This window comes from Suncus etruscus, chromosome 3 (assembly GCF_024139225.1).
Source record: "Suncus etruscus isolate mSunEtr1 chromosome 3, mSunEtr1.pri.cur, whole genome shotgun sequence".
Taxonomy (NCBI): Eukaryota; Metazoa; Chordata; class Mammalia; order Eulipotyphla; family Soricidae; genus Suncus; species Suncus etruscus.
In genome coordinates this window covers 100,958,974-100,980,156 of record NC_064850.1, presented here as the reverse complement: position 1 = coordinate 100,980,156, position 21,183 = coordinate 100,958,974, and the positions used below count along the sequence as shown (strand labels likewise).

Sequence of the window (21,183 nt, the reverse complement as noted above, 5' to 3'; positions counted from 1 at the left end):
CTTAATTTTTTGCCACTATGTACCTTGAATATTACTGTGAAAGAATTGTAATTTACTTTGATAACAATAAAAATTATTAAAATAAATAAAATATCAGTTCAAAATTTAAACAGATGTGAAACTTCATGACTTTAAAGTTCAGTCTTAATAAGCATTAGAGAAAATAATGAGCAGACACTTTGATAAAGAAGAAATAAAAATGGCCTATACTGTGCCTATGCAGGGGAGAAAAGAAAAGAAAAAAAAATCACAAAACAATCATTTTTCCACAGATTTATTTATAGATTGATCGATTTTTTTGACGTCTCTATTTTGATGTAGAGATTGAAGTTGATGTCTCCAATATTATTTTATTTTATTTTATCTTATTTTTCTCTTTCTTTTTGCACTCCAGCATGATTTGATTTCGGAACCGAGACTATTGTGTGGTGCTTGTCTTTATTGCTGTAGTGCTCACTGGATATTTAATTTGGTATTTCTTTCTGTATTGTTGTGGTGTTTCAATTACCTTTTTCACATTCTCTTTCAAACTGAGGTTGAACGCTTCTAGAAGGACTCTGCACATTTTCAGCGTATTTGACTTCTTTTTTTTTCTTATTTTGTACCCCAATCTATTGCTTTTCTTTCCTTCAAACAAAACCACATAACTCGATTTATCTAGCTCTGCCTCTTAAGTAGAGGGGGAAACAAGGGAGGGTACCAGGACCAAACAGATATATGATCACCAATAGTAAGCTAGACAAAGAGGGTATCACCTACTCTAGCAGCCCGGGGGAGGGGGGGTGATGGTGGGGTATATGGGTTGCAGAAAGGGAACTGGGATGGGGGAAAGACATATTTGGTGGTGGGTATTCTCCTGATTCAATATTAATATGTACCTAAAATACTACTGTGAAAGATATGTAAGCCATTATGATAAAAATTTGTGTTTTATTCAGAAATGTTCTTTTATATGTTATGTTATGTTACTATATTATGTTATGTTAGTTTAAATTGTGTTTTATTCAGAAATGTTCTTTGACTTATATGTATTATTATATTATATTAATTATATTATATGTTATGTTATGTTACTATATTATGTTATGTTAGTTTACCTCAATATGTTAATCAATTTTGTCTCTTGAATAAATTCTTACAATAAAAAAAATACAAATGGCCAAATGGCATGTGAAAAAATGCTCCACATCACTAATCAACAGGGAGATGCAAATCAAAACAACTATGCCACAGAGATTGGTGTACATCACAAAGAATGGCAATAAGCAGTGCTGCTGGGGATGTGGAGAGAAAGGAACTCTTATTTACTGTTGGTAGGAATGCCGTCTAGTTTAACCTTTATGGAAAGTGATATAAAGATTCCTCCAAAAACTGAAATTGAGCTCCCATATGATCTGGCTATACTACTCCTAGGGATATACCCTAGAAACACAAAAATACAACACAAAAATCTCTTCCTTACACCTATATTTATTGCAGCACTATTTACCATAGAGTGATGAGTGCAGTTAGAGAAATAACTACATTGAGAACTATCATAATAATGTGAATGAATGAGGGAAGTAGAAAGCCTGTCTTGATAGGTTGGGTTGAGGTGGGGAGGAGGGAGATTTGGGACATTGGTGATTGGAATGTTACAATAGTGAAGGGGGTTGTTCTTTACATGACTGAAACCCAACAACAATCATATTTGTAATCAAAGTGTTTAAATAAATATATTAATAGAAAATAAAAAGAAATAAAAAAGAAAATAAGATATTAAACATTAATGTTAATGTAAACAGACTTACATATAAAATATATTACTTTGACTGTACCTAGTGGTATTAGAGGAACTAAGTTTTATCTGGAATTTCACATGCAAACTATACTCTCCAGACCTTTGAAATACCTACATGGCTCCCTAAATAGTAATATCTGGACTTACATATTGCCAATACCTATTATCTCTGAGTTTTCTAAGAATTCATTGATTGTTTCTTAATTTAGAAACAGAAGATATCAATTTTTCCTCAAAAGTATTGTGAAATATTCACACTGACATATGATCAGGTATAAATATTAACACTCAAAAGTAGTCTATCAAGGCTAAAACTGGTATAACACATGGAATACTTGCAACATTAGAGTCCTTTCTTTAGTCTTTGATGATAGCATAAGAAAAAGCAAATAAAAAGTTTGTAATACTGTGGGTCCTTTGCTGTGTATTGTGTTAAAATTTTATTGACTACACTGTTAATTCTCTACCTTAGGGGAATATTACAAAAGGTTTATTTGTATCACGGATCCAACGATATTGAGTATTAAGCCATGCATTTCAAGACAATCCAGCTGGAGAGATTAACAAAACTACCTAATGGTTGATGCCATCTATTCTATAAGCTTAATGGGAAAACAAATAATACTGCATTTCTATTTAAAAAGAAACAGCACTCTCAGTCATTCTCCATCTGTTATTTGCTAAAACATGGAAAATGACTTTTCCCTTGGTAGAGAACAGCTATTTGCTGGATCTATTTTTTTTTTTTTACTATACTCTTCTGAGATATCTGCTATGCTAATATTGCAGTTATTTTGGGTACACAGACATCCTAGTTGAACTAGGCATTTTAGAAGTATTTCAGTGACATTTGCACTCATATCCATTTATAAAGAGGTAGACATTTAATATAAAAATGGGAGAAAGAACTTGGGCAGGGACTAAGGCTGATTTCCCTTGCCCACATGATCAATTCCTCATAGCAGTCACAACTCTAGAATAAATTGGATGTTATGGTTAAAGTCCCATATCACAGAAATAAGGTAGGAATCAGGTGCAATTTGATAAATGCCATGTGAGCTGGTAAAGTGTAAGCTTTATTACTTGGGAGTACTTATAGTCAAATATATTGCTCCTAATCCTATATGTCTTCCCATAGTGATCAAGGTGGGTAAAGAGAAAGGTGGTAGTTTGAACTTTGGAACTGCTAAGATATTTCCCACTTCACATAAGTCACCTACAACACTATCCACTTCTCTTTGGCTCCAGATATTATATAGATTTCAACTGTATTATTACCTTTACGGCCTCCTAATTTTGAAGTTCAAAAATTTATAAAACTAAATTTGTTTCTCTTCTGAGTCTCAGCCTTTTATAAAAGAGCTTCAACTCAGTCAGGTAACTATAAGTACATATAGAAAATAATGTTTTCCTCATCTACTTATGCTGGGAATACACTTCCTAGTAACATTTTACTTCCTTTATGTCTTTCATAGAACTTTATTACTGTCTGAAGCTGTTTCTCCTGAACAAGATATGTTTAGTTTTTATTTTTAACCAGAATGTAAAAATTACTCTAGATTCAGAACTTTTAAACTTATAAGAGTTTGGAAGTTGGAAAATATTAAAAGACTAATTTATGCAAATAAATTTAAAAATGTAATGACTTAATTGGATGATTCATGAACTATGAGAAATTGATAACTTTAGTCAGAAAAAATTTGGGATGCGAAAACAAAACTTACTTAGAAAAAAGATGAAGATTCTATTATTTGCAGGTAAACATTCTCCTACTAATAAAAAAAAAAACCTTTCAAGTGAACTGAAAATTTTCTTTTTGTTAAAAAAGAAGTACATTGGTAAGATGAGTATAGTAGTAATAGAAAAATTAAATAATTTCTTATTTATAAATATAGAAATAAAATGTAATTAATCCTAAAAATGCTACCACTAGGAAATGCTAAAAGTATGTTGTTGTTGTTTTTTTGGTTTTTTGGCCACACCCATTTGATGTTCAGGGATTACTCCTGGCTAAGCACTCAGAAATTGCCCCTGGCTTGGGGAGACCATATGGGACGCCAGAGGATTGAACCGCGTCCTTCCTTGGCTAGTGCTTGCAAAGCAGACACCTTACCTCTAGTGCCACCTCACCAGCCCCTAAAAGTATATTTTAAACAGAAGTAAATGTGATATAAAAGATAATTACACATTTTGCCTAACGCATTGTACTATATTAGTACTCTTGCATTGGTCATACAGATAAATAAGCAAAGGAGGAAATTAGGCAAAGTAAGAATAGAAAGACTGGTCCCTCCAAAAAATATCATAAGGGCCTAAGAAGAGCTCAAGATATAGACTGAGTATATACTAAATAAAATCCCTTGAAACATTTTGCTTTTCCCAGTTCCTTTTACCTTACCTTTATTCTCATCTTAAGCCAAACACAGAGTGCTTACCCATCTTTTTAGTTATGGAAAAAAATAGGGGCCGCAGAGATAGCACAGTGGTGGGGCATTTGCCTTGCACCAGGATAGACCTGGTTCAATCCCCAGCATCCCATATAGACAGTCCCCCTAGCCAAGAGAAATTTCTGAGCCACAGCCAAGAGTAACCCCTGAGTGTCACTGGGTGTGGCCCCTCCCCCAAGTAATCCCCAAAATAATAAAATAAAGATTAATTGATAAAGAAACCCAAAATCATAAAATATATTGTCAATAGAATAATTTTAAGTATTTCATAATTTAAATGTAAGCAAGAAAGTCACTCATAGTCTAATTTATTAAATATTCTATTATGTTAAACATATTTTCCAAATTTACAAGTGATTTAAACAACTTTTACAGGATAAAAACATTCAAGTTTACGTACTGTTTTTTAATTAAAAATCAAGTTACATAGCTTCTGAAGAAACTGTGTTTCCGAAAAATTAGAGTGGTGGTGGTGTACTCTTTGTGACTCAGAAGTATCATCTTTACAACCAGGTTTGAGCCACATGTTGAAAGCAAGAACCAGAAAAAAGGGAGGGTTATTCCTACCACCAGTGCTGGGCTCTTCTCAGCCACATGGAAAGGAAACTGAGGCAGACAGAATGGTCCCAAGGTAATGTTTGTGATTCAGAAGTAACATTTTGATACCCAGGCCAGTGCCATGAAGAGTGCTTTGTGATACCACCTATTTCTTCTAGTCACTCAATCAGACAAAAACACACAATAAATATCTCCATACTGCCAAGGTCATAATGGGGAGGAAATAAAGAAATTCACCATGTGGAGGAAGCAAAAATGGTAGATTTGAAGATCCAACCAGTTATAACTGGTTTTATATATAAATATATATAAACACATATGTATATATATTTTTATATATAGGTTATATATAGGTAGCTATATAACCTCTTTGATAGACAGAAGTTTAGAGATGAAATATTGAGGGTATTAGGCAGTTTAAAAAAACTCTTAACTGGACAGCCAATATGACTCAAGAAAATATGAGAATAAATGAGAACATTATAAATAGAAATGAGAATAAGAAAAAGTATTACAGGTGGAGTGAAATTCTCGCTGGTATGTCTCACAAGCAGAGTATAGAATCAGTGAGCTCAAATATGAGCTGCGTAGCAAATCTAGACAACACAAGAAGACAGAAAGGAGTGTGAAACTAAATGGTTGTCTGACAAAAAAACTTTGGCATGAAATAAAATGGAATAACATAAGAACAAAACAAAACAAAACAACCGGGGGGGGGGGGGCTGCGGAGCCATAGCACAGATAGGGTGTTTGCCTTGCATGCAGCAAACCCAGGAAGAACCTGAATCCAGGGCATCCCATATGGTTCTCCGAGCCTGCCAAGATCAGTGCAGTCAGTAACCCCTGAGCGCGTAACCCCTGAGCGCCGCTGGGTGTGGCCCACAAAACAAAAACAAACAAACAAACAAAAAATCAACAGCATTCCCGAGAAGCACTGTAGACAAGTCATGTGAAAAAGCAACAGAAAACATTGCTCAGAAGTTACCAGATTGGGTAATTCATGTGCCCACGTCCTGGCGGCCCATAAAAGAGTTAAATGAAAGCAGTTAAAAGGGTCGTAGTTAAAATACTCCAAGGTAAATGCAATTCAGAATGATAAAAGCCATAGGTAGAATTAGAATACTGAAAGCAGCAAGAACAAATTATGATATCACATACAAAGGGGTGTCTTTAAGATTCAGAACAGATGTACCAAAGGATGTACAAAAGTGTACTACAGGGCTTTAGGCAGCAGTGGGATATAATGAAAAAGTCAATGAAATGTATGCCTTACCAAAAATACTCAGCCAGTCTCCCATTCAGATTTGAAGGAATGTTGCACAATTTCACGGATAAACAATAGCTTGGGAACATTGTAGTCTCAAAATCAAATTTAAATGAAGGAGTGAAGTAGAAACTTTAAGATAAGACTAACCCCCAAAACATACACTTTTACATAAAAGACATTGAATTCCATAACAATAATCTTAATGCCAATAGTCTAAATGTACCAATTAAGAGACACAGGAATCAAAATTGATTTAACAATTGAATCCAACATTACTCTGCTTGCAAAAAAAACACATCGGCATAGTCATCAAAATGGACTCAATGTCAAGGACTGAATACAATCCTTCATCAAACATCTCCCTCAAGAAGGGTGCGTTGGCCCTATTATTATCATATGGCATAGGCCTCAAGTGTAAAAAGGTTATATGAGATAAAGAGGGTCTTTTATTAATAAACAAAGTGAATGTACATGAGGAAGAAGACACACTTCTAAATATGTATACATCCAGTCAGCAATCAGCAAAATGTTTAAAACAACTGCTAATAATTTGAAGAAACACATCAAAATAGCAACCCAATAGTAGTTGGAAATTTTTATTTTTTTTGGGTCACACCCGGCAATGCTCAGGGGTTACTCCTGGCTCCACGCTCAGAAATCGCTCCTGGCAGGCACGGGGGACCATATGGGATGCCGGGATTTGAACCAATGACCTTCTGCATGGAAGGCAAACGCCTTACCTCCAATGCTATCTCTCTGACCCCAGTAGTTGGAAATTTTAACAATACCCTCACCTCTTCTTCTATTTTTGTTGTTATTGTTGTTGTTGTTAGTGTTTTTGAACCATACCCAGCTGCACTCAGGGCTCTGCACTTAGGAATTGTTTATGGCAGACCTATGGAACCATATGGAATGCTGGGGATCGAACCAGAGTCATTCAGGGTCAGCTAGCTGTGTGTAAGGCAAATGCCCTACTGCTGTCTATCACTCCGGCTCCAACAACACTCACCTTTTGATAGATCAACCTTACTAAAGCTCAGCAAAGAATTACAGACTTTTAAGAAAAAAATGTAAAAGATAGTATTAGTAAATATAATGAGGGCTTTTTATCACACTAAAATCAAATAACTATTCTTTTTCAATGCATATGAGACATTTTCTTAAATAGACCAAATGAAGTACCACAAAACACACCACATAAAAATCAGGAGAAAAGAAATTGTATCATCTTTTCCAATAACGATTCACTTAAAATACAGTGAATTAGAAAAATAAACAGACAATAAAATATTTAACACCTGGAAATAAATAGTTCACTACTGAATATCTACTGAGTTAGAGAGGAAATCAAAGATGAAATCAAAAGTTTTCTTAGAACAAAGAAGAATTAGTACATGAGCTATGAGAATTTGTGGAACAAAGCAAAAACAATATTAAGAAGAATTTTGATACTTTGCAAACATTCAACGGAAAAGAAGAAAGGGTTCACACAAATACCTTGAAAACAGGTTAAAAATATTGAAAAATAGCCAACAAAATGATCCAAAAGCAGACAAAAAGAAGGAAAGAATAAAACCTAAAGCAGTGAACTGAAAACACAGAACCCAGTTAAAAAATTAATGAAAACAATAGTTGATTCTTTAGAAAAGTAAACTAGATTGCTAAATCATTTGCTAGACTTACAGGTAAAAAGAAAAATGAAATGAATGCATCAGAAATTCAAATAAAAATTAGACTACATTAAGAATCTTGATGCCACAAAATGAGAGAACCTAGAAGAAAGGGATACGTTCTTGGATTCCTACAACTTCCCAATGTTAAAGCAAGAAGTTTTGGATGGAATACCCATATAGACTTATCACTATCAAGGAACTTCAATGCTAATCAATAGTCACTCCAAACACAAAAGTCTAGACCCAGATGGATCCACTAGTGAATTCTTCAAACCTTTAAAGATGCCTTACTACCACTAATTTTCACCTCCTTCAGGAAATTGAAGAAATAGAAATATTCCCAGTTTTCATAAAGTTAAAATCACCCTGATACCAAAAGCAGACTAAGATACCACAAAAAGAGAGAGATACAGACTGATATTATTGATGAATATAGATGTAAAGAACGACAACATAATACTAACAAATAGAATCCAACTATTTATCAAATGATCATACATTATTACCAACTAGAATCATGCCAAAGATAGAATCATGTAAAGATAACTTAATATGTGCAAATCATTTATAATAATAATTCATATCAATAAAATAAAAATAAAATTTACATGATATCACTATAAGTGGCATTTAGAATAATTGAATGCAGAAATGCAATGGCTTAAATGGGGTTGTCTAGAAACCCTTGGGCCCAAAGTATAGTGGGAAGAAAACAAATTGGAGGAGAAAAACAAATATAAAATAAAAAAAAATGATAGGGACAGGGAATTCAGGTGGAGTGCAGGAGTTATTATTATCCAAGACACAAAGTTAATAAAAAAAATAATGTGACCAAAATTTAAATAATGGAACTTAAAATGATGATTGGTGTGAAGGCAGGCTGGGGTGGGATAGTGATGGTATGTATGGTTCATAGAATTTACAGAGTTCCTAGAGTTTCTAGAGTAGTAGAGGGATACTAATACTGGTGATAGGATTAGTTCTAAAACATTGTATATCTAAAACTTAATTAGGAATAATTTTTATATCACTATGACTTAAATTTAAATTTTTAATAATCTGATCTCATCAATAGATTCTAATAAAACATTTGAGAAGATACAGCACCAATTCATGATTAAAACTCTCCACAAGATGGGAGATGAAGGTACTTCCCTGAATAGTCCAAGCTACTTACTGACATACTATAGAAATCATTATACTCAAAGGTGAAAAACTAAGATTTCTTTGTCTGGCACAAGCCAAGATGCCCACATTCAATACTTCTATTTCATGTAATACTAGAAATACTTGTCATAGCGTTTAGGCAAGAAAAACATATCAGGGAATTCCAATAGTGAAGGATGAAGTTGTACTCTCACTATTTACAGATGGCATGTAGAAAATTAGAAAAATTAAAAAAATTCTAAATATCCCATTTCATAAGGGATTAATGTCTAAAATGTATAATGTTTAAAATGTATAAGGCAGTAACATAGTTTAACAAGAAATAATCATAATATGATACTTTATAATAATAGTTATGTTTGAGATGTAATATGTTAATATATCAGAAACACAAAATTTAATAGGAACAATAATAATAGATAAAGATGTATTTTAAACCTCTCATGGAGACAAAACTATTTTGATAAATTATACCAAAGAGCTCACATATATTTTTGAAAATGAAAGGAATATTTTTAAAATGTACTTTGTTGGGGCCGGAGCAGTGGCGCAAGCAGTAAGGTATGTGCCTTGCCCGTGCTAGCCTAGGAAGAACCCCCTGGTTCAATCCCCTGGCGTCCCATATGGTCCCGCAAGCTGGAGTGATTTCTGAGCGCATAGCCAGGAGTAACCCCTGAGTGTCACCAGGCTATGACCCCAAACCCAAAATAAACAAACAAACAAATAAAATGTACTTTTTAATTGTATTTAAAAATGTCTATTGTATATGTTCAGACTAAAATACCATTTTATCTCTAAGACAAGAATTTTTAATCTAAGGTTCTTATCAATAGCATAGTAATGAAATATGATAATTATATACCTGAATGTTTTAAAGTCTTTAAAAAATTGCAATAGGCTCAACAACTCCGAATAAAGAGGGAACTTTCCTCTACTTATGTAAAAGCTTTTACATTTTTGAGAACATTGATATGTACATAGATTGCAAAAAATTAGTGCCATGCCATTCTGTTAGCTTAGAAAAATATTTAGTCTCATTTATTCTTGCTTTTTATTTAATTTTGTAAATGTATTCGCATATGGCAGTCATTGAGCAAACTGCATTTAAGTCAAATATCCATAACATAATAATTTAAATTCTGTGAACAAATAGTTCTTTTTATTATTTGAATAAAGAGTTGGCATGTATGCTTATTAGGGAAATATTTTATTTTAACATGCACTCCTAATGTGAAACTACATATTAAGTGACAGAACCTAAATGAAGTAAAAGTTAAATCAATGTACTCAATTCAGCTACTTATTTAAACTCAGAATCACAAGGGAATGACTTTGCTTACTTAAATGCTATGGGTGGTTATTTTATCAAAAGGGAAAATGTCTCAGAAGCAGATTTTCCAAGTTGCTAATTTTATTTCTCTTTAAGACTCCTTCTGTTTACTACAACAGACTCAAACTAATCATTCCCCCAACTTAAGTCAATTTTATATATTCTCTTATTTTCCTGAGAATAAAATATTTAGGTCCACACTGAAAAAATACATAACACTTTACGGATAATTTATACAAATTATTTTGTGATCTGTATTCTTTTTTGGGGGGTTGGTTTTTTGGGCCACACCTGGTGACGCTCAGGTTGCTCCTGGCTATGTGCTCAGAAATCGCTCCTCGCTTGCAGAACCATATGGGTCCGTCCTATAGAGCAGGCAAGGCAGACACCTTGCTGCTCCACTCCACCCCTTAGGCCCCCTGTATTCTTGTTTACCTCTGTGGCTCTACAAAATAGAGTTGTGACCCTAAAAATTCATATTTTCTCATATTTTTGTGCATTTCTCCCAATTTCTCATATTGAAGAAAATCTGTACTTTTTACTGATTTATCTGTTTCTTCTTTTTATTTCTTGTTACAACCAGTTATTCACCATAATAAATTTAGAAAATGTTATCTAATCCTATGATAATTATCTTAGGGTAATTATAACAACTGGTGAACATTTTCCATTAAATATAACTTCTATCTTTTACAATTAAGGTAGTAGAAAATAATTGTTTTTGTTATTATGGAATATTTCTGCTCAAGAGATTAAAAAAGACATTTTTTTAATATAATCAAAGTTATCCTTTCCAATGACTGTAATTTTGGTATGGGCATTGAGTTGAATTAAGGTTCTGAGAACATGTTAAGTTTAAAATAACTTAAAGCATGCATCCCCTTTGGAATAAGTTTAATGCCTTATACTTAAGATGGATGACCTTTGTTATTGTTTAGAAGAATATGGTTTGGGAGGAGCTATCATGTATAGGGTTAGCTTGAAATATGTCTTTTATCTATAAAATTTTTTATTCAGTGATGATGAAGCTATTTTCTCAATTACATAAACTTTTTCAAACTTCTACATTCTCAATCCTAGATATTCCAGGTTTTTAAAAGAATATACATATCTGGTTCTCTGTTTTTTATTTTAAAATTGCATCCATAAAATGATATATACATTTGTAATTCATAAAAATATATATTAATATTAACTATTTTTACTATCTTACCTACTGTTAATTTATTTAATTTTCCTACCTCAAAAGTATCTGGTGGGGTAAAGGAAATTTCTGTGTAACAAATCCATTTTCTGGATTAATTCATCTTTGATTTTGTTTTCTATTTACTCATTAGAAAAATATAGTAGATAACACAATAGATAATAGATTATTTAGATCTATAGAAATAATATTTTATGAACCTTTCAATATCCCTAACACATCAATACAAAAGTAAATAAACTTTGTGGGCCTGTTCTATTATCAATTTCATAGCAAAAGTCTATTAACCATCTCACTAATTAAATTTTGCTTAACCAGAAAAGATTATACATTTTTTATTTAAATACTTTTTTTAAATTTTACTAAGATAAAATAACTAACTTTTTGAGGGGTTTGTTATTGTTGTTGTTTGTTGCTTTTTTTTTCGTGAGTTTTCTTTGTTTTGTGCTTTTTTTTTTTCAGGACCATGGTTATTGTGTGGTTGGTGTCTTTATTGCTGTGGTGCTTTTCAAGTTTTCTGTTTGATTTTATTTTTTAATTTTTTAGTAGCATTATATTTTCATTATTTTTCCCTTTCTTCTCTTAAATTGATATTTATAGCCTCTAGAAGGACTTCTCCCATTTTTTGCTTGTTTGATTTTTGCCCCATTTTATTTTATTTTATTTTATTTTATTTTATTTTATTTTATTTTATTTTATTTATGTTATTTTATTTCCTTTAGACAGAACCACATAATTTGAACCATCTTGTTCAGCTTCACAAACTGAGGAGGTACCAAGACCAGACAATCATATGAACATTAAGTAGAAATAAAACAATGATCAGACTTAAACGCCAAATCCAAAGCCAATGACAACAGAATCAACACCCAATCTACAACATGCTAGACACAGAGGGGGCCACTTATACTAGCAACCTGGGGGATAATGGAGGGGGATATGGGATGCATGCTGGAAATAGGGGTAGAGGGAGGACATCATTAGTGATTCAATGTCACTATGTACCTAAAAAACTACTGTGAAAGATTTGTAATCCACTTTGGTCAAAATAAAAATTTAAAAAAATAAATTTTGCCTAACCAGAAAAGATATCTCCATATCTTTTAATTATTGAATTTAATTATTTAATTATTAAATCTTGTTTTTAATTGTCATGCATGTGTGTTTTAGAAATACTATAGATTATTTAGGTCATACAAAAAACACTTAGGGACAATGGCAGGGTTTTTTGTTTTTTTTTTTTTTTGACCAGCTTAAAATAGAATACTTTAAATTGTCACTTGTTAAAGGTGTTTCAATGAGTTGCTATTTTATTTTTATTCTATTTATTATCATTTGATTGTTATTTGGAAATTAATTCATTTTGTAGAATATAGCTACAAACAATTTTCATGAAAGCAAGAGTTTTTTTTTTGTTTGTTTGTTTGTTTGTTTTTTGGGTCACACCCGGCAGTGCTCAGGGGTTATTCCTGGCTCCAAGCTCAGAAATCACTCCTTGTAGGCTCGGGGGACCATATGGGATGTTTGGTTTCGAACCAATGACCTTCTGCATGAAAGGCAAATGCCTTACCTCCATGCTATCTCTCCAGTCCCTGAAAGCAAGATTTTTTTAAGTTCATATTTTATAACAGACTTGTTAAAAATACTTAATACTTATTATTGAAGAGTCAGTTTTAAGAAAAAGAAAAATCGAGAAATCTTAGATGAATCTCAGACTTTTGTGTTCATTCTAGAGTGATCTAATTTAGGATATCAAAATGTAAAGTTTCATATCTCAGTTATCTGTGCTTCAGGAAAATCCAAACTATCTGTGTTTGTCATAGCATGCAGAATTACTAAAATGATCATTTAATTTTAATTATGTCTTCATCTGAATAGGATCCAAGCAATATTAAACAAATTCATGAGTAAAATATTATAAGACCACGTCGAGCTTAAAAAATAAATATTGCCAATTCACTATTTTTAAAAATAGTGGGGAAAACTTAAAAATATTAAATTCATGTTCACTAATGATAGTGAATAGGCACTTGTCTTGCATGTGACAGATTAAGCCTGGAACCTCTTCATAAAATTCTTGAGCCTGTCAGGAATGATCTTTGAGTGCACAGTAAGGAATAAGCCCTGAGAATAACATTTTCTGCCTCCCTAACACATGTTAAATAATTCAAATTAACAAAGTAAAACAGAATGTAACTTTTACTTTGTCTAATTGCAATCATGATATGTAGGAGGTGAAGCCATGCCACTTAGATTAATTTCTGTACAAAAACAAATATGATAGATATTATTTTCTGCCATCCCACTTTGTATCTTTTGGAGGCATAAATATATACTCAAAGGACATAAGTCAGTCTGATATGTATTTGACAAAAGTAATATTTGAGAAAGTAGGTTTTTATCTGGCTTTGACTGTACACAAATTATATAAAAAAGAGATTAAAACTTTTTGCTAATATCTAAAAATAAAGATCAGTTTTAGCTCAAGGAAGTAAGAGAAAAATAGATATTAATTTTATATAGTGGTGCTGCCATATCCTATAACTTGTTATTTGAAATGAAGAAATCAAAATACAACCATGATTTGCAGATAAAATAACTGGAATTTCAGAGAACATTGAATAACAGAGGTTGATAGATAAACTATGGCAATCACTTTATCTATGGTGTATTCCTTGAATATAACAGAGAAAAAGAAATGTATCAGAAGTAACATTTTTAAATCATTTCAATCAATAATTATATAGCAGTTAATGCTGAACAATTTTATTTATTTATCTGTGATTACTTTCAGATTATCTTTTTGCAAATAAATATAATTGTTAATAAATGGAATTCAGAGAGAAGTCAAATGGGATGATAGACATCTGGATTATAATAAAATAAAAATAGCATTGATTTTTTATTTTTCTTACATACCATCATCTATCTAAAATATAAAGACTGACTATGATGTAAATACGAATCAATATTATCACAATTATTTATCTCATTTTCTTTATTGTCCATAGAATTTGCAACAGCAATAGCTTCACATACATAGGAAAGTTAGATTAGAAAAATATAATTGAATTGACAATATCTTACTTCTTTTTTTTTTTTTTTTTGGTTTTTCGGGCCACACCCGTTTGATGCTCAGGGGTTACTCCTGGCTAAGCGCTCAGAAATTGCCCCTGGCTTGAGGGGACCATATGGGACTCTGGGGGATAGAACCGTGGTCTTTCCTTGGCTAGCTCTTGCAAGGCAGACACTTTACCTCTAGCGCCACCTCGCCAGCCCCTTGTAAATAACACACATTTCTAAATAGCTATCACATCAAGCTTTTCTGCTATGTCCTATTATTTTATTTATTTATTTTATGTTTGTTTTTAGGCCATACCCGTTGATATCAGGGGGTTATTCCTGAGTATGTGCTCAGAAATCGCTTCTGGCTTAGGGACCATATGGGACGCTGGGGGATCGAACCGAGGTCCGTCTTAGGTTAGCATATGTGAGGCAAACACCTACTGCTTGCGCCACTGCTTTGGTCTCATATAATATAAATATATTAATTCTAATATATATATACACATATACATATATAGGAAAACTTGCATACAGATATTATGAGAACCTTAACAAATTAATGCAGTTGTAGTACTACATTGTGTACCAGAGATGTGGTTTGAACACAGAAAATGCAAACAATTTAGTTACTATAATAAAATGTTAATTTTCAAAAATTAGTTTCGAACTCATCAATTTAGGTTATCAGTTGAGGGCCACCTATGCATGTCATGCAGGTTTCGAATAAATTAAAAGACAAAATGTGCAGTCAATTAATTCTCATGGTTTTATTGTTATAGATTATTTAAATTAAGTAATACTATTTGGATTTCAGAAATTCCTAAATAGTTAGACCAATATTTCACTGTCAGTTTTATAAATAAGGCATAGAGTCAACTATAAAGATTAAAAAGGTGACTTATTTTTTTTAATATCCATTATGCAGATAATAAAAATGATCAATAATTGAGCAAAATTACCTAAATCTATTATATTTTATTATGTTTAATAAAACAATTTATGATAATGCTCACTGGTTACCAAACTTTACCACATGATATATAAGAGGCCATGTTATTATGCTAGGGTTCAAACTCTGCATCTCCTTTTATCCAGGCATATGTTCTATCTCTCCAACCTTGTTTATATGATTTTAAATAAATGTTATAACCTTTGTTTTTTTAGTCCATTATAATTCACAAATAGTTAAGTTTTCTAATTTTGGGTTCTAGTAATCATGTCTATTTCAAAAATCATGTCTATTTCCATGACAAAAACTGAAATCTTTCTAGTTTTATCAAATTAATTACATAAGAACTTTTGATTAGTGTAATAATTTCCTTAAAGATAATATTTTAAACATTGCTTGAATTACAGTTATAAAGAAATATTATAGCATGTTTATTTAAAAAGTACTAGAATATACCACTAATTTACTAAGATCTGAAATAATTGATGCAATATATGTGTCTATTGTTGGTCAACAACATTCGTAAATGCTTCATAAACAAACATTCATTGGTTCAAAAATTAATTATAGCAAAGATTTCGGAATATATACATCTTAAATTCTATACTATAATACTGGTCATTCATTTTTTGTATTTAAGTTATGCAAGACTGATTTTTGACATGTGAATGCTACTTGAAATAACTTTATAAATGTCAATTAAATTATATGTCTGATAAGGTATTAGCATTAATTCTTGAAAACGTTTAATGATTATATTTATGATATTATTGATTGAATATTAAACAAAATTGAATTCACACAAATACAATGTGCATCATATATTTAAGTAAACTTGTAAATGTAATTTTCAATCATACCTGAGTTAGTTCATTAATATCTATAAGTCCATTACTGTCAGCATCAAAATATTTAAACATTTGATCCACCAACAACTTCTTCAGAGAAATTTCATCATTGTTAGGATTTTCATTTTCTTGTGTAATATATTTTTGATTTTGTAAATCTAAGAGCATGTTTTTCATCTTGTTGTATTCAGTGGGTTTGCAGTTATCTCCTGAAACAAAAAAAAACTATGTTACTTTCAAATATATATATTTTAGGATAAAATATTTAATAATTTATGCTGATATAATTATAGGTAACTGCATTGTTAGTTTTTTGTTTTCTAGATTGCATACATTAAACTTATACAAAGGAGAACGTATTTCATAAGAAATTTATGCAAAAATTTGATTCTATGAGGAAATAGAGAAATGTGATATTTACAAATAGATTCAGATTTTCATTTATTATTTAACTTTAAATTCTCCATATATATCTCTAATTGACCATTTACCGATTTATCAACAAGGGTGCAGGAAGGCAAAAAGACATGCCAAGGCCAATGATGTAAAACTTTGTATGTAAACTCAAGTATGTTTTGGTATAAATTATGTCGGCCAAATTATTATTGCATGAATATTTTGATTTTGAAGATATTAATATGTTAAGTATGTTATTGTACAGTAATTTTTAAAAATAAGTAATTTCAACATTAAGTCTTTGATAGAATATACAATTTTAAAATTTAAAAACATTTGATTCATATGTAAGTCTATATATATACATCATATTTAAAATGAACCACAAAGTAAATGTTTAGCAAGTATATATACCACATAATTTATACTCAAGGAATGTATGTAGTTAGGCATATATATAAACAAATATACATGCATGCACATGTTTATCTCTAACTTAATTTTATTTTACTTAGTTTCTTGGCTTTTGCTTGAATATATGCATGATGTATTATTTGTGACACAACAAGAAGTGCTTGTGGCTTACTGCTTGCTCTGTGCTCAGAGATCCTCCTGGCAGTGCTCAGAAGACCTTATCCAATCAAAACAACTATGAAGTACCACCTCACACCCCAGAAATTGGCACACATCACAAAGAATGAAAACAAACAGTGTTGGCGGGATGTGGAGAGAAAGGAACTCTTATCCACTGCTGGTGGGAATGCCATCTAATTCAACCTTTATGGAAAGCAATATGGAGATTCCTCCAAAAACTGGAAATCAAGCTCCCATATGACCCAGCTATACCACTCCTAGGAATATATCCTATGGACACAAAAATACAATACAAAAATCCCTTCCTTACATCCATATTCATTGCAGTACTATTTACCATAGCAAGACTCTGGAAACAACCTAGATACCCTTCAACAGACGAATGGGTAAAGAAACTGTGGTACATATACACAATGGAATATTACGCAGCCGTCATGAAATTTTCCTATACATGGATGTACATGGAATCTATTATGCTGAGTGAAATAAGTCAGAGAGAGAGAAAAAAAAAACGCAGAATGGTCTCACTCATCTATGGGTTTTAAGAAAAATGAAAGACATTCTTGCAAAAATAATTTTCAGGCACAAAAGGGAGAAGTGCTGGAAGTTACAGTTCACCTCATGAAGCTCACCACAAACAGGGATGAGTTTTGTTAGAGAAATAACTACATTTCGAACTATCCTAATAATGAGGATATATGAAGGAAATAGAAAGCCTGTCTAGAGTATAGGCGGGGGTTGGGTGGGAAACAGGGAGTCTTGGGACTTTGGTGATGGGAATGTTGCACTGGTGATGGGTGGTCTTTAGATGACTGAAACCCAAACAACACAATCATGTATGTAATTAAGGTGTTTAAATAAAAAATATATTAAAAAAAAGAAGACCTTATCCAAAACCAGGGATCAAACCAGAGTTGGCCATCTATATGGAAGGCAACATCCTTAAAACTACCCTTATTAGGTATTTTCAATGTAAAGTGCTAATTTCAATGTAAAGTGCTAATTTATCAAAGGAAAATAAGTTTACAAGCCTTTAAGTATTAAAGATTTAGGATACAATATTATCACAGCATTCTAATTTCATGTGTATTTTGTCAAAAGCTTTTTATTTTTTGCTGATATTGTGAACTTTTCTATTAGAACACTCAGTATACAGTGCCAATTTGTATAGTGTCTATGTACATATTTTTACTTTTTTTTTTTTTCCTTTGTAGTTCTGGATCACATCCTGTGGATTTCAAAACTACTCCTTATTCTGAACTCAGCATTTACTTCTAGTTGGGCTCTGCAACCATAAGTGGGGCCGAGAATTAAATCCACAATGATCATATGCAGGACAAACACATTACTAGTTGAACTATCCCTCTGGCCCCAAACTATTTAATTAAAATTTTTTTCTTTTAAAAATTGTATTTGTTTTTGCTTTCATTTTGTTTTTGTTTTGTTTTGTTTTTGTTTGTTTGTTTTGTTTTGTTTCTTCATAGCTGATAATTTTGTTTTTTTTGGTTTACTCTTCTTTTTTTTCTTAATCCTTTTTGTACTTTTTTTTTGTTACTCCCTTATTCGTTTTTTGTTTTGTTCTGTTTTTGTCTTGACTCATTTTAATTTGTTTTGTTACTTTTTCCTTCTTTCCCCTTTCTTCTTCCAAAGGAGTACTTACAGCACCTAGACAGACTCCTTCCATATCCCTTCTTATATCTCCTTTAGAGTCACATTACTGGAATCACCTTGATCAGAATCATAATTGGAGGGAGAAAAATGGATGGTATCAAGACCAGACAGTCATATGTTCATTTGGTGAAAATAAAAAATGATCAGACTTGAATACAAAATCCAAAGTCAATGACAACAGAAATGATACCCAATCTACATCAAGCTGTACATGTGGGGAACAGTTGCACTAGAATTACGGGGGGGAGAGGAGGAGGAAGTGGGATGCATGCTGGGAACAGGAGTGGAGGAAGGACAATACTGGTGGTGGGAATGCCCCTCATTCATTACTACTATTAATTCACTTTGCCCACAATTAAAAATTGTATTTGAAAACTAATACATATCTTGTATATGTTTATGTTATATTTTTATATCTTTTTATCAGTATCTACACAAAACTCAGCATGGTATGGGAAACTTTAGAGTTGGTGAAAATAATTATTTAAAGAAATGTTTTCAAAAGTAACTGCAATTGCTGGACTACCTTCACATAACATGATATTTTTTAAAAATTGCATTAAACTAAAATGTATAATATTATAGAAAGCAAAATATATTATAAAATTCTGCATATTGAAAATGGTAAGTATATTCTTTATAAAAATATTTATTGATTCAAAAATTAAAAATAGCAAAGATTCCAGAATATATCTAGAGTATACATTAGTTTTACAAAATATTTTAGGAAAAAATGAAAAATATTTTTACCTTTGAAAATAAGGCTTTGACATTTTCTATGATGTAAAAGAAAGAAAACTTGAGATTTTAAAGTAGAAAGCAGAAAGTCTGGGGTTGAAAAGCAATATTTGAAGTCTGATTCTCTTTTATGAGAAGATAGAAAAGTGTCTCTTCTAGAGAGATGAGAGACTAATTTTTCAAAGAGTGAAATGATTACTGTTTAGTAATTGTTTTATCAATCCTGTGAAAGACCTCTTCTTTTGCTTGTATTTGTACTAGAATATAAACTGTGCCTCCCATTAAGGAATTTCATTACTGTTTTCAGAAATAAAATATAAAAAATTCTTTCATAACTGAAAACAATTAATGACAAGAGATAATTAAATCCATGGATCATTTTATGTCAATGAAAGCGGTACTAAAGGAAAGAAATTTCAAGTGTGTGTGTGTGTCTTTTGCCTGTGTGTGTGTTTTTAGTCAACAATAAATAAAAATGCATGATAAAAGAATGAAAAAAGAAAAGCAGAGGTGAAATCTGGGCCAGTATGTGTGCTATAAGAATAATAAAATCAAAATGTTGTGCTAGATTGAAAATAGAAATTATTTTTCCAGGGTAAGAGGGAGGATGACCTTAGTGATTTCCCCCAATATTAATGTAATAAGTACAGTAATGACAATTTTTTATTAAAAATATTTTCCCCAGTTTTACATTTCATCTCAAGGCACTGCTATGATTCCTAGCAATCCAAAAAATATTTAAAAGCAAAAGCATTGCGATTAAGGCATTAATATTAACAGATATTAATTAGTTTAAAAATTATATGAAATTTTATGGTTTCTTCCTTTGTTATAAAATATTTCAGGAAAATCAAGCTCGTTATGTACCAGGAAAAATTTTTATATTAACTTCCTAAATGACGGGTTGGAAACACTATTTTTCAGTGGGAAAAGCACTTGCCATGTAAGCATATGAACCAGATTTGATCCCTGCACTGCAGGGAGTGACTACTGAGAACAATGTCATGAGAGAGCCATGAGCACCATTGGATATGCCATCTATCAAAATTTTATCTAAATCATCAAGACATTCAAAGATGATTGATTAATGATTTTATTTTTAAGATAAGGAATGAAGGTGCAGATAAATTACAGTATTATAGGGTGCCTCAATTTAAAAAATGAAAAAATTCTATTTAGAAACCCAGGAGTATGCCCTTGGAAACCACGGCCCCACTGAAGAATACTATATGTCACAATGTAAGAAATGCCTTTATTTATTTGCTTGATTTAGTATGATTTCTATCTCAAGTTTACTTAAATGGTGTCAGATTGAAGAAGGTACTAAGTAATGTAAAGAAAAATTTACTTTTCTGGGAAATGAGTAAGATATATCATTTGTTGCCCTTATTCTAACCACTGAGAATAGAACAAACAAATAACCTATTTGGTGGCATTTATTCTTTTCCATAAATGTAGTGACCTGGAGTACTCTGACCTGGAATTATGTTAATCC

The 21,183-nt window shown here is 31.6% G+C and overlaps 1 protein-coding gene across 2 annotated transcripts in view; it reads right to left on the bottom strand.

Annotated features, from left to right (window-relative positions):
• The window catches only part of FSTL5 (follistatin like 5), a 648,108-nt gene that overhangs the window by 327,726 nt on the left and 299,199 nt on the right, over positions 1-21,183 (bottom strand). For both annotated transcript variants that reach the window (XM_049770233.1, XM_049770234.1), the window contains exon 4: positions 16,302-16,498. In XM_049770233.1, coding sequence (XP_049626190.1) covers positions 16,302-16,498 — 197 coding nt within the window. The remainder of the gene's footprint in view (positions 1-16,301; positions 16,499-21,183) is intronic.